General features: G+C 40.5%; 1 protein-coding gene across 7 annotated transcripts in view; it reads right to left on the bottom strand.

Annotated features, from left to right (window-relative positions):
- Positions 1-14,212, bottom strand: part of Pcnx1 (pecanex 1) — a 150,317-nt gene that overhangs the window by 35,808 nt on the left and 100,297 nt on the right. For all 7 annotated transcript variants that reach the window (XM_031356333.1, XM_031356338.1, XM_031356335.1 and 4 more), the window contains 7 exons: positions 12,406-12,438; positions 9,440-9,611; positions 8,862-8,972; positions 6,791-6,882; positions 5,069-5,178; positions 4,680-4,785; positions 1,876-1,968 (listed from right to left, as the gene is read on the bottom strand). In XM_031356333.1, the coding sequence (XP_031212193.1) occupies positions 1,876-1,968; positions 4,680-4,785; positions 5,069-5,178; positions 6,791-6,882; positions 8,862-8,972; positions 9,440-9,611; positions 12,406-12,438 (717 nt within the window). The remainder of the gene's footprint in view (positions 1-1,875; positions 1,969-4,679; positions 4,786-5,068; positions 5,179-6,790; positions 6,883-8,861; positions 8,973-9,439; positions 9,612-12,405; positions 12,439-14,212) is intronic.

Below are 14,212 nucleotides of genomic sequence, written 5' to 3'. Positions count from 1 at the left end.
ATCAGAACTAACCCACAGTGATACAGACGTTAGGATCAGAAGATAAAGGTGCTCTTAAAAATAACAGTCAAATCCATATGTCCAGAACACTACACACAATATAAAAAAGGCCTTAGCAGACTTCTAAAGATGAAAATCAGAGATTATGAAATGAAAAAGACTCTGAATGGAACCGTTGAGAGATTATGGCACAGAAGAGAAGATTAGTGAAGTATAGACAACAGACCCAACATCAGCCAGAGGAAGAGAATGGAAATAAACAGCATCAGGCAACCACAAGATACATGCAACTGGAGTTAACGGGGTGGGGTAGGGAAGTGAGAATAGGTCAAAATAAAACAAACCCTAGGGTAATAGCCCAATGGCTCAAAACTTAATATAAAGTGGGAATCAGAGAAATGGATCTCAGCTGCAAAAGAAAACCACATAAAAGTACATTTTAATTAAATTATTCTCTACTAGTGATAAGATAAATTATATACGCAACAGAGGAAGAAACACTATGCACAGAGGGATACAGACAGGGCAATCACGAGACTTCTTATCAGAAGATGAGGACTAAGAAGACCTTGTGAGACCTTTCAGATGCTAGAAGAGTGAAATTGTCATCCTACAGTTACACCCCAGGCAATAACTCCCCAAATGAACTGGGGGACAGGGTGCAGAATAAAAGATGTGCAGAACAAGATACATTCTCAGACATCTTTGAGACCAAAGGAAGTGACACCATATGGAAACACTGGGATTTAGTCACGAGTTTCCTGTGAACTGCCCATGATAAGCAGAGGTGCTCACTCATCCCTCAACCTGCCTGGATGACAAGACTCAACTTCTCCAGCGGTACTCAAGTAAGGCTTTGGGGGACTTTAGTAGAAAAAGCACATCTTGCATATAGGATGGATACAGATCATGAGGGCCAGAGGACTGACTGCTATGTATGGTCCCCATGGCCCTGACTTCTTAGTGTCTGCACCTCTGTGTATTTGCTTCCCCTGTTGTACCAGTCAGTCTACATGACCAAGAGAACAAAGAAGGGTGTGCCATTTGCAGAAGAGATTCTTCTATAAGAGTCCATTTTGGCTGGGGCTTTCTCTAGTATCACTTGCTTTGTAGAAAAGTGATGTCATTTAGAAGACACCTGGGGAGCCTCTGGAAGAACTACAGACAAGAACTAAAGTCTGCAGCCAGCAGTAAGCAAGGAAATGCAGACTGTATACAATTCATCTCAGATTTCTGCAGTAACAGGAAAAGCTCCTAAGCTACTCACAGAGACTTATAGCCTAGAGAAAACTCGATAAAATACATAAACAAAAGCTCATATATTCCACAAGGCTCAGGGACCACTGAAAGAGTGAGAGCAGAAAGAATGAAGAGGCAGAAAGATGAGGAGACTGGCAGCAGGACACCATACTGTAAGCACTAACTCAGCACCACGCCATGGACTCACAGGAACAGTATATACTAGGAGTGAGTCTACAGAAGTCAGGCTATAGGTGGGGAGACCACTACCGAACTGTGGCAACCAAGAGATTCTAGAAGAGAGTGGCACAGTGTTCAGCTGTGACCCCATGATAAATCTACCAGGCTCTCATAATTAGCTCCAAACCTAGGCTCTGCTTCAATTATACAGGACACGAAACAAAATCAATAGTGAGTAGGGAAAAGATATTTGAGGAGGGCTGGTAGGGACTGGAGGGAAGTTGGGAGGGATGACAAGAACACATAGTATATACATATAAAATTGTAAAGGAATAAAACTTACTACTAAAAAGGAACACACACCAAAAGCAAAACAAAAGACCCAAATGTTTCAGTCCCACCATGTCACACATGGTAACATTACTTTCCATCAGCCCAGACTAGAGAGCTCCTTACCTGCAATGCTGTGAACACCGTGCTCACATGAATAGCGAAATACAGCACACCAATAATGATGCACACAACCAGGTCAGACTGTAAGCGCTCACTCTGTGGGACGAAAGGCAGTAATTAAACAGTTACATACTCGTTTGCTTTTGAGCCGAGGCCTCATGTAATCCAGGCCGACTCAACTGTTATGTAGTTAGGGTGACACTTACTGCCCAATCCCCCTGCCTCCACCTCCCAAATGACACCATGCGTTTCTGTACATACAATTAAAAAAAGTTTCCTGGGGCTGGAGAGATGGCTCAGTGGTTAAGAGCACTGACTGTCCTTCTGAAAGTCCTGAGTTCAATTCCCAGCAACCACATGTGGCTCACAACCACCTATAATGAGATCTGATGCCCTCTTCTGGGATGTCTGAAGACAACTACAGTGTAATTAGTTATAATAAATAAATAAATCTTAAAAAACAAAAAAAGATTTCTTTTTTTCCAAATTGGTAAAGCTTAAAAGGTAATTTTGCACCAATATACTTCAGCAATTTTTTGTTTTTTCTCATATAAAATAATTATGCAGAATAAATCTATTTTCTTCCTCAATTTTCTCGTACTTGGGGTTTCCTCTGAATTTGGTAGGAACCCAAACAACCCACCTACTTGCTAATGCTGTAAACAAAGTTTTCTAAGATTTTTTTTCCCTCATTAGTCAGTATACTTTCTTTTTTTTTATTGACAAAAAAGACAAAAGTTTATCCTCTGAGGCCAGAAAGCTGTACACTTCACATGTATGGTTTCCACAAGGTTAAGGATCCCTTATTTGAACTTAGGCCCCAAAGTGTTTCTAATTCTGGAATTCACTCAGCCTTTGGAGAACTTCTGTGGACTCAGCCAGTTGAAGATCCCTAAACTAAAACTCTGGACACAGAAAGATTCTAAAAACCCAAGGTTTTTTTTTTTTTTTTTTGAATGGTGCTTTGGTAACATTTCAGGTTTTGAGTTTTTGGAAGCATGCTCAACTCTGTAGTAAAACCAGGATCTTCTTGCTCTCCCTGGCTGCCCTATTCATCAGCTGACACATAAGCCACATTTAACATCCCACCATGTTTAACACAAACATAGAAACTAAAGTCAAAGAGAATTTCTTTCAATTTTATCTTGAGGTAGTTTGTCACTTCCACTTTTCTGAAGAATTTGTGAGCAGTCATGTTCACTGAAAATAGATACTATGTTCAATTAATATTTAGGTAATTTCACCATTCAGACATAAATAATGTAAAATGAAGGGACTAGGGATAGAGCTTCAATAGTAGAGTGTTTGTCTTGCAAGCATTAAGACCCTGGGTTCAATGCCCAGCACAAAAACAAAACAATCTAAAATAAAACAGAAAATAAAGTGTTTTGTCCTGCAAAACAGGTGTGAATCGCTAGAACTCTCTTGCAAGGTTCCTACAGAGACACTAAAGTGAGTCACGGGATCAACACTCTAGTGAGCACAGTAAGCAATTCTTCTTTCCTCTGAACTAGAAACTTCATTTTAAATTTTCATATGTATTTGTGGGTATTTAAGTGTTTTGCCTATACGCATGCTACCTATACAACCTATACAACGTATCTGCAGTGCCTGCAGAAGCCAGGAGGTGTTGGGTCTCCTGGAACTCCTGGAACTGGAGTTATAGGCAATTGCAGGCTGTCATGTGGGTGCTGAGAACAGAACCCAGGTTGTCTGCAAGAGCAGCAGTACTCTTAACTGCTGAGTTATCTCTCCAGGCCACAAAACACACTTTTTATATTGCCCTTGAGAAATGAAGCAGATGACATAGTTTTTTTTTTAATCAACAGGAATAATAATAATCTAACTTACATTAAACAGTTTAACCAGTACTTTGCCCTTACCTAGAGGTAGTTAAGTTCTATGGCCCCCATGGATACCTAAAACTACAGATGGTACTTCACTATACAGCTATATAGATAACTGAGGAGCTACTCAGGAATTGGTGGATGGTAGTGGTGTGCACAGCAGATAACCTAAACAAGGGTAGGCTTCATGTCTGAATGGAACATGCAACATTTCATCCTACTACTCAGAGTGCTGTACAACTTAAAGCTTACAGATTATTTATTTCTGGGATTTTCCACTTCATACTTTTGGCCTGGATTTGACTGCCAGTAAATGAAACCATGGGAAGTGAAATGAAGCTCGGGAGAGACTACTGTTGTAGTCAACATCCAGAGCCTTGTCTCCCCTGAGGAGGACCTGCATTTCCAGGACCAATGAAATGACTGAATTTTACTCCACACGAACCCCTTTAACATTCTCCCCTATATCGAGACCACGTGTGAGGACAGGACTTCTCACATGGAGGCTAACAATCTACTTTCTGAACTGTTTAGGACCAGAAGCATGTGAGACGGAGACTCTTCGAGAATTAGGGAATATTTCCATACATCACATGACATACTTTGAGGAGATGAGGTACACAGAGAAAGAAAAGTAAGATTCATTTTCCATGTGTGCCTAACAGTCTGAAGGTGACTGTAGGCAGCACTGTGAGGAGCCTGTGCTCTGACTGTGACTGATCACGAGACCAGGTGTGCAGCTTTGCCTGTGTGGTGTTGTTAGCACTCAGACAGGATTAGAGTCTAGTCAAGACTATTCTGGACTTTTTAAGGATACTTAACTAGGATCTTAAAATCTAGACTGAATTCATGAACTATATTTAATAACACTTATTTCTTCTAATTACTAAAGACTTTCAAAAGTACTTGTCATATAATGCAATCATCTGCCATAGCCATGGTTCATAAAGCTACACTTACAACAGAGTTGCTAAGCTTCTCTGGCAGCGGGTCTTTCACTTCAGACAGAGGGTCTTCTGGGTTCTTCTCGTCGGTTTTTGGAAAAATCTTGGACTGCATCAAAGAGCTTTATTTGAAAAAAAATAAAAGTATTTTAGCAGAAAATATATACAAACTTTGAAAATCAGTACACACACACACTCATACACACACACCACACACACACAAAATAAAAAAGTAAAAGTGGAATCTTTAACAGCATCCATGTTCAGTTAGCATAGTCAGCACGACTCAAAGTCACTGTGTCTTTAACGCACACAGAATAAGCTGAACCTGACAGAACTAGGGAAAGAGCTGTCGGAACTGTGGGAAATGCCAACTTCAACGTTCCACAACAGGAGTGGACTCACAAGAGCACAGATGGGTCGCTGCTCTGTCGGCTGAGGTGATAGGACACCGCCACCAACAAACCACAAAAGACAGAGAAAAGCACAGGAATGTGCTGGCCATCCCAGGAGTCCTGATGAAAGAAATTCAGAGAAAAAGACACTTGTAACCTTTAATTAACCCAACATATAATCATTCTCTTACATCAATATTTTAGAGACAGCAAACAAAGTATAAAATGTTATATTAGTAACTGTACTTTATTCCAAATGAATATAGATTCCTTTTTTTTTTTTTTTTGTTCACTTGAGAAAGGGTCTCATGTATCTCAGGCTGACCTCAAATTTGCTATGTAGCAGTAGCTGAGTTTGAACTCCTAAGCCTGCTTCTGCCTGTCAAATGTACACATCTCACAGTAAAGCTCTCTTTCTGGAGACCTGGAGTCAGGCACTACATTTCTTGGTCTTAAGAAAGCTCAGCTTCCTTCCCTCTGCACTCTTTTGGTGTGAGAATTTCATCATATTAGGGTGGCCCTCCTGCCTGCTGTCATCATATTAGGGGTAGCCCTCCTGCCTGCTGCTGTCATCATATTAGGGGTGAGCCTCCTGCCTGCTGCTAACTGTAGAGCTGATTTTACTTCCCTCTTCACACTTCTGTAAATCAACTCTCAGATCTTTTTAAAAAACAAAATTAGAAGACAACCTGTACCATGTCTACCTGCTTCACAGCTCTGTTCTAAAAAGCACAAAACACATTCCCTTAGTTCCTTTCAAACTTTAAGTTATCTTGATTTCCTTCCTCAAAAGGCCAAAGAAAGAACTCTTGTCAAGTCTGATAGTCCATCAGACCCCAAATCTAAAAGGATCTCTGACTCTGACGTGCCTGACTGTCTTCTGTGGGTCCTTACTTTGTGTACACTTCAATACCACCACTTCTTGGGTTCTCCCTCACGTTTCTCTTGCCAACCCACAGTAGCAGCCTTCTTCTACAACTCAATTCTGTTGATATCCACCAAGCACGAACAGACATCTCTTTTTATAGGACTACTACAATGTGCCTCTGGACTCCACAAATATGAGCAAACAAAGTATTCATATTAAAAATTCCTTGTTCCTGAGCTCTAGGGTTTCCAATATTGTCTAGTAGGTGCCATGATGTAGCCAGTGGTTCAAGCCAGACCCTGTTCCTAGCCCTCTTCTCTTTTCCCAGGTCCCCAAAAGTACTGATGAGATCTAGCCCCTTGATCTAGATGAAGGGGCTCATGGTTTGAGGACATCTCTGTAAATCAAACCGAAAGTCTGCTTCAGGGCCATTCTACCAGCATGTATCTTCACCCTTGCACTCGTTTTGTTGCTCTGTTTTGTTTTGCTGTGCTGGGGACGAAGCTAAAGGTCTTGGGCATGCTAGAAAACACTCTTCTGCTGAGCTCACCCCAATCAAAACATATTCTTATAAATGTAAAGCAATCTTGATATGGAAGGGAGTAGCTACATACATTCTTAACCAGAAACACACATAAGTCTAGTTTTAATAAACTTCCCAGTAGAAACTTGGGTTGCTGTTTGGAAAGGAGGCTTCCATTAATAATGACTGATCATTAAACTGCTTAAAAATTCAAAGTAAGAGAAAACAGAGTGTTAATCAGCATCAGAAGGCAAGGGATACTAGTGACAATGTGGCTCAGGGAAGACAGGAGGGGATCAGCAGTCACACAGACACAGAGCATACGCCAGTCTGTCACTTACCCTTAAAGCTCCGTAGCACAACCCATACAGCAAGGCAACGGCCACAATGCTGCACAGGAAACTGTACAGTGCGGCCAGCAGGCTGGTGGTGGCTAGACGGCGAAGGAGGAAGAAAAGCGGGATCTTAGAAACACAACACTCAAACGCACATGGAGGCACAGTGCTAGGGTCGCACTTCTCTAGTCACGTGACTTTAACAACCTAGCACTGACTCTTCCAGAAGACTTGACATGCAAATACAGCTGAGAGAGCTCCTTAGTGTCATTTTACATAGTGACCTAAGGGAAATTATTAAAAACTAACACTTTGCACACTTGTAACTTATGACAAAGCCCAACACTGTAAGTCTCCTGTGTCGAGCCCTTACCATGTGCTTCAGCATGAAACCAACAACAGGTCCCTAACTACTGACACTGTCTTCTACTCACTAAGCTGAGCTGATCAAAAAACCCCAGCTGTTTTAAATTACACACATTTAAAACATAAAAAAAAAAAAGCTAATTTAATAAATGGCACACAGAAAAGTTTTACTTTGTATTTCTAGTTTAAGCTAGCTCAACTGGAGGGATAGCACAGCAAGCTTGAGGACCTGAGTTTAACTCCCCAGCATCCCTGTAAAAAGCTGGCATATCTGTAATTCTAGCTCTATGGCGGGGCAACAGAGGGAACCCAGGTTCTGAGAGCTCCTTGGCCAGCCAACCTGGCTCAAAGTATGACTCAGGGAGAGACCCTGACTCAAGGCAGTAGGTAAAGAGGACAGCCAACATGCCCCTCTGGCCTCAGCATGCATCCATGCACACAGGGGGCACACACCACACTCCCCCCATGCCCATCAAATTGAAAAACACTGGAAAGTGAGCCATGCCATCAACGCTTTATCACGAGATGACTTCAGTGAATGTATGTGGAAGGTAAATGGGGATCGCAAATGGGAAATGTGAAGAAAATGAACTATAAAGTTAATGCTTTCCTGTCATGTATTTCCTCTGTTGCATACCCTTCTTGCCATACAATGTTAAAAGATGAAAATCTCAACTACAGCAGCTGCCAACCGCACTGCTCTCAAGTTCTTCAAGTCACTGTCTTCAGATTAACAATAGATTGTTTTAAAGATAAAATACATGCATAGTAAGAAAACAGATTTTCTAAGCTATCACACAATATATACATATTCTACTCTAAAAACTGAAGTAGTTCTTAAAAGCTGATTTAGTAAGATACTTTTTGATTCTGACTTTGACATTCTCCTTTAAGTACATGGACATTCCAAATTCATACAGAATCCAAGGACAACCAGACCCAACCCGTTCAGCCCAGATGACATTATGAACACCTGGTGACTTACAGACCCCACACTTACTGGGGTGGAAAGTGAATTTTTTAAAAAAGGCTTTATAGCAGCCCCTATATTTCTGCAGTTTTCCTTCTCACAGACTTCATTAGCTATAGTTGGCTATAAGTCCAAAAACATTAAAGAGAACACTCTAGGGAACAGAAGAGGGAGGCCAGGTCTGCATAACCTTTCCTTGGCTGTAGCGTGTGAATGTGTGGTGCATGCACCTATGTGTACAACATGCTCAGGCAGAGGAGGGTGCTGCAGATCATCCTCCTACTGTCCTGAGATAGGGTTCCCCACTGCCCTGGAAGCTCACATTTGCAGCTAGATGGGCTGGATAAACTGCAAAATTTTTCCACTTCATTATTACTGTTGCTAATTTCACTATCACAGGGCCACAGGGATAATGCAGGAAAGACAATCCATACAGGTTCCCATCCACTAGGGCTTGGAACATCCCCTATCAATGGAGGGGAGGGGCATGGAGTATTCTACAACTTTCGTTTTGCAAATTCTTTGTTACTTCCTATAGATCAAACCTGTGATTCCTGGACTTTTTGCCACAATGGCAGACCTCACTTTTTTCTTAACTACAATTCACTGCCTTTCTACCATCAATTATTAAATAAGCATCTTTCTCTGACAATTTCAATTTTAAAATAGAAAGTGGAGATGTACTGCAATCTCAGTTTATGATTTCATGACCCAGGTTATAGCAACCTGTAATTTACTCACCATTCCCACCAAAGATATGGATATCCAATTGTTCACAAAGGTACATTACAAACGTGTTCACCTGAGGCAGGAGACCAATGAAAAATACTATTGGGAAACAGAGTGTAAACACTATGGAAGGAAAGAAAAGTTTATTAAAAACCACTGCATTCATCCTCTTGTCCAGTTAAAGCCCATAAGCATTGAAGTCAAACTTAACACTGCCTACTGTAAAACTGAATATTAAAATTTTCTAAAACTATTAAAAAATACCTTAAGAGGATGGGGTACAGCTCAGCAACAGAGCACTTGCCTAGTATACATGAGGCCCTATTCAATTTCCAATACAGAGAAACAAAATAATTTCAACCATTTTTTTTATATATAACATGAACCTAAAATATATAATAGAAAAATCTCTACCCCCACATCCTCTTCAAGAACAGAATTACTATATTGTCTCAACATTAACCTTTTCATTCATAGTTGCTCTGTTTCTCAGACAGGACTACAGTAAGCAGAATAAGCTAACTACATCTACTTATCAGTGAATTGCAACCATATAAACGACTGATCAGAGGTACCTTCAAGAAACTCACCTATAACCAAATCCCTGGCTGACAGAAGCACCAGCGGATTGGTGAAGGTTATTCCATATAACTTGAATTTGCTTGTAGTTAGGTTTCTGCTGCCATAATCCAAGAGCCAAATGAGACCACAACATAAACAGAAGTAAACTGGTCTACTGTAGGCAATAATCCGATTATGACCCTGCAAATAAAACATTTTCACTGTCAGGTTAGTTCGTTTAGAGAGCCACAACGAAGTCCTGAGTTCATTATTAGCTTGTGTTTTAATGGTCTGAACCACTGTCATATGAAAGGCAAGTTTCTGTCAAAGACAAGTGTTTAAAGGGGAAGAACAGAATGAACCCATGGCGCTGCACACATCAGAGCCATCAGCATCAACTCAGTATTTTTAGTAGGCATATGAATAGATACAAGAGAAGTGTGCACATACATATGAATGTACAACTAAATGTTACACGTCTGTACCCACTAAGAGGACCTAGACACAATAAAATTATAGTAATAAGGTTACTAGATCATCATGATCTTATTGATGAATATTATTCACAAAAAAGAGCTAGGATTTCACAGGAAAAACAAGGTAATGGAGGCCTGTAGGAAGGTATGAATTCAATCTGGATCAGTGCCAATAAAGCAATGGTTCTCAACCTGTGGGTCATGACTCTGTTGGGGGTTGACTAAGACTTTCACAGGTCATGGAAAACCCCAGATATTTATATTATGATGTACAACAGTAGCAAAATTAACAGTTATGAAGTTACGAGAAAAATAATTTTATGGTTGGGGGTCACCACATCACAAAGAACTGTATTAAAGGGTCTCAGCTTTAAGAAGGTTGAGAACCACTGCATTAAAAGCTCACAAGTCTATATCAAAAGGACACAAAACAATTTGGCGGGCTTCAAATGGCCAAGTGAAGGATAACTGAGTATCAAAAAAGTATGTAACATTATAGTCCACTGTAACACAACCCGTATGTCCACACAAATGTACAGATCTCTCTCACACACACATATATACCCAATTGTATATAAATACATAAACATAGAGACAGGAAAGGGGTCTGGGGTATAGTTCAGTAGTGATAGAATTGTCTCACATGCACAGGGCTCATCATCAACACCACAAATAATCAGCTAAGACACAAGAGAAAACTACTCCTTTTAGTAAAAATCAATTAACAGAATAATGGGATTAGAAGATCAATATCTAGCTACTATCAAACAATAACTGATTCAGGCAAGAAACTAGACACTAAAGTTAGTGGAAGTCTGTAAAACACTAAGATATGCACACAGAGTCAAGTTTTTCCAAATAAGAGACTTAAAACTAAGGGAAAATGACCTGTAGAATGGACTAGAAGTTCTGAACAGAAGTGTTTTGCTTCCTTGAGGACATCTGACAACTGCAGACACATCCTTACAGGAGGTAATGACACCAGCCTCTACCGGTACAGGTCAGAGAGGTACAGACAAGGTACATGACACCTCCAGCCACCAAAGCCTTGTCCAGCCAAGCATTAAGACTGCAGATCTGAGAAAAACTCAAGCTACACTCTCATCTAAAGGTCAAAGTTCCCACCACCAGGAGTGTGATGCATGGAGGACACTCCTACTCCTCTCATAACAAAGAAACATCAAACACAAATTGGGAGAAAGTTCTATGATGTAACTGCCCTAGATCCATAAACGATTTCAACATCAAGAAAAAGAAATACACAGGAACCATTCCAGGCTAAAAGAGAGCTAAGAGTGCAGATGAGGGAGGCTTTCCTGTCAGCGAAGAGAGCCGAGCAGACCTGAGAAACACCTCTAGACTGGACAGCAGCACTGTGTTAGGGCTGATTTCTAACTTTGACAATCATGGTTAATGAATGCACAAAATGCTCTGAGGAAACACACTGACGTGCTAGAGGCACAGAGACATTAGGTATAGAGACATTACGTCTGCAAAGACGGGGAGGAGAGGAGAGAGAACAGAGAAAGGAGTGCCTGACTCCCAGGGGAGGATTTAATCCTGGATTCTGGAGAGGAGCACCAGCTTTCCTCTAGTCCCCTTGATACTATTCTGCAAGCCAGAAACCATGTCAAGAGTTCAGTCACACAGAAAGGCATCAAGACACCATCTCCCTTCAAAAGCATCCTCACAGATGACAAACATCAGCCAAAACATCTCCTTGTATGATTGACTTTCTGTTCTGGTCACATTAACTATTTCAGTATAAGGATAAAATTATTACAATCAGGAATGAAAACTCTATTAAACGTTATTCTTAAAGTTTATTGTTTTAAACTAGTTTATTTGTTTATTAAAAACAAAACAGGATGCCACTGTGGCCCACAATGGCCTGAAACTTATGCAGCTCTGGCCAGCTGTAAACTCTGAGCAGCCTTCAGTCTTCAGCCTCCTATGTGGGGGTAACCAGTGTGAGCCACATGATACTGCTTTGCTCTACTGTACAGAGAACACCCTTTCGTCTTTCTATTAAACAAATGAACTTCCCAACCCAGAACTGGATCACGCTATCTGCTCAGTAGACATAGGCTCATTAGCAAGGATTTCACCTTATTACTTAGCACAAAAGTCTTCAAAAGCAGTCGAATGCACTGTATATTTATATTCTTGTTCTTAACTGATCATTAAAGTGAGTTTTTCCTACTTTAAAATTCTATTTTCAACACTTATTCACTATTTTCAAATTTTAGTAAATCCAAACAATAAAGCTGATATGGATTATGTCTGCCAGACACAATCTTGAAGCAGGCTGCCAAAAAAAAAAAAGATTTATTATGCTCATTTCAGCCAGTATTCCGAGTCTGTCAGCTGTGTCATTTCCTTTCATGCCCATAAGTCAACCTACACAGTGTGTCTACACTTAGATGAGACAATAATGCAAACCCAATTCAACTTGTGCACACAAGGAGAAACTATGGGCTTTGGTTAGGCGCAACTTACAGTCTTTTCAGGAGACTTACATGTCTAGGAGAGGAAGAGTCAGGCTGAACACTCTAGAAATCAACAGAAAGGTACATTATTTTACTCAAGTATCCAGGAATTTCACAAGCAACTTTTTTCTTAAAAAACAAACAGAAAGCTTATTTTTATTTTTTGTTAAGTGTATAAAATACTAGGCTTCCTTATCAGATCGTAATTCTCTGAAACCCACTCCCAGTGTGCGTCACCCTCACGCCCGTTGTCTCCCAGCTCATTTGTGCCCTTCTCCCTCCTGGTGCTGCCTTCCTGCTCACATGTCTAAAAAGCAGACAATACACAGTAAACATGCAACTCTATGTGTCTGTATCTACCTATGCTATCCAACTACATATGTGTGTGTCTAACTATATGTGTCTATATGCAAAATTTTTATGCATACAAGAGAAAACCTGTAATATTTATCTGAGTTTGGTTTATTAACATCTCCAGTTCCATCTGTTTTTCTGAAAAATGATATTTAACTTCTCTTTCTTTTTTTGAGGGGGGAGGAGACGGTCTCTTCTATATACCCCTGACTGTCCTAGAACTCACTATGTAAATCAGGCTGGCCTCAAACTTTAAAAAGATTTGCCACCATCAATTCATTTCCTCATAGATGAGAAAAAATGTGTGTGTACATGAGTGCATGCATCTATCTCGTTTTTAAATTCTTTTACTTTTTGAGATTATACATTTCCCTCTTTTATTCATCCCTCCAACTCCTACCACATACCCTTCCTTGCTCTCTTTCATATTCATGGCCTTATAAATTTTTCTGTTACATGCACATGTGTATGTGTATACATATGTATTCCTAAACAGGACCTCCTCCGTCTGTGTGCTTTATATGTGTGTTTGATTTCAGGGCTTACCATCTGTTACTGAAGCACCAATTAGGGGTTCTTCTCTGGGGAAGACTATCTCTCCCACTCTCAGCATTCCTTAGTTGCATATAGTTCTTTTTGTCACAATCAACTTTTAAAATGCTCTTTAAGTGATTTTTATAAATATCTCCCAACCAAGAAATTATGAACATTAATTCTAAACATGAAGCATGAGCTCCAGGAATTGTCTCACCAGAATAGTAAACACAGTGCACACCATCCCTCCTTTTTACTTATTTTGGCCAGTTAGTAACTTACAACTACCTAGCTTAATGCTTTGAGATGGAGTTCTATAGACACATCTGCCTTTCTGCCTGGCTCTTTACTACATGCAAGCCATGTGGGATATGGGGGCCACCAGTCCATTCAGGAGATACCCAGGAGCTTAGCTGAGCATGTAGGTCCTAGTTCCAACTTCTTACAGAGTGGTGACTCAATTTATTATCTGCTTGTGCACACCAAAATAATCAAGTGGACTGCTGTGAAAATGTCCTAATATCATCATATGGCTCCTTCTCAAACCAGACCCTCCCCCAATGCTAGCTCATTCCCAGTGACACACAACATACCTCTCCCAGGCTAGTCCATCAGCACCCGCAATGGCACCCTGCACCAAGCATGCTCAGTCTGCCATCTGGCACCTGCCCTTGGCTGAACATGAGCCTAGGTGACTTTTCAGTTCTGTCAACCTCAATTCCTTCTGAAGCTCTACCTCCTGCCTTCCGTTTCCTGTTTATGACATTACTATTTTTCTAGTCAGCTACTTAAAAAGAAGTCCCGGCAGTCCTTCCCCTTGTTTAACCACACTAACCTGAACCTGAAAGCAGTGGACAAAATTCATGGAGCAAGGGACACTGGAGCCAGAAAATGAGTTTTTGCAGGTTAAGATGACATAGAGATAAAATGACTAAAAAAAAGTCAAGAC

The sequence above is a fragment of the Mastomys coucha genome, unplaced genomic scaffold, assembly GCF_008632895.1.
Source record: "Mastomys coucha isolate ucsf_1 unplaced genomic scaffold, UCSF_Mcou_1 pScaffold6, whole genome shotgun sequence".
In the NCBI taxonomy this organism is placed as follows: Eukaryota; Metazoa; Chordata; class Mammalia; order Rodentia; family Muridae; genus Mastomys; species Mastomys coucha.
This window is presented reverse-complemented; position numbering and strand designations above follow the sequence as displayed.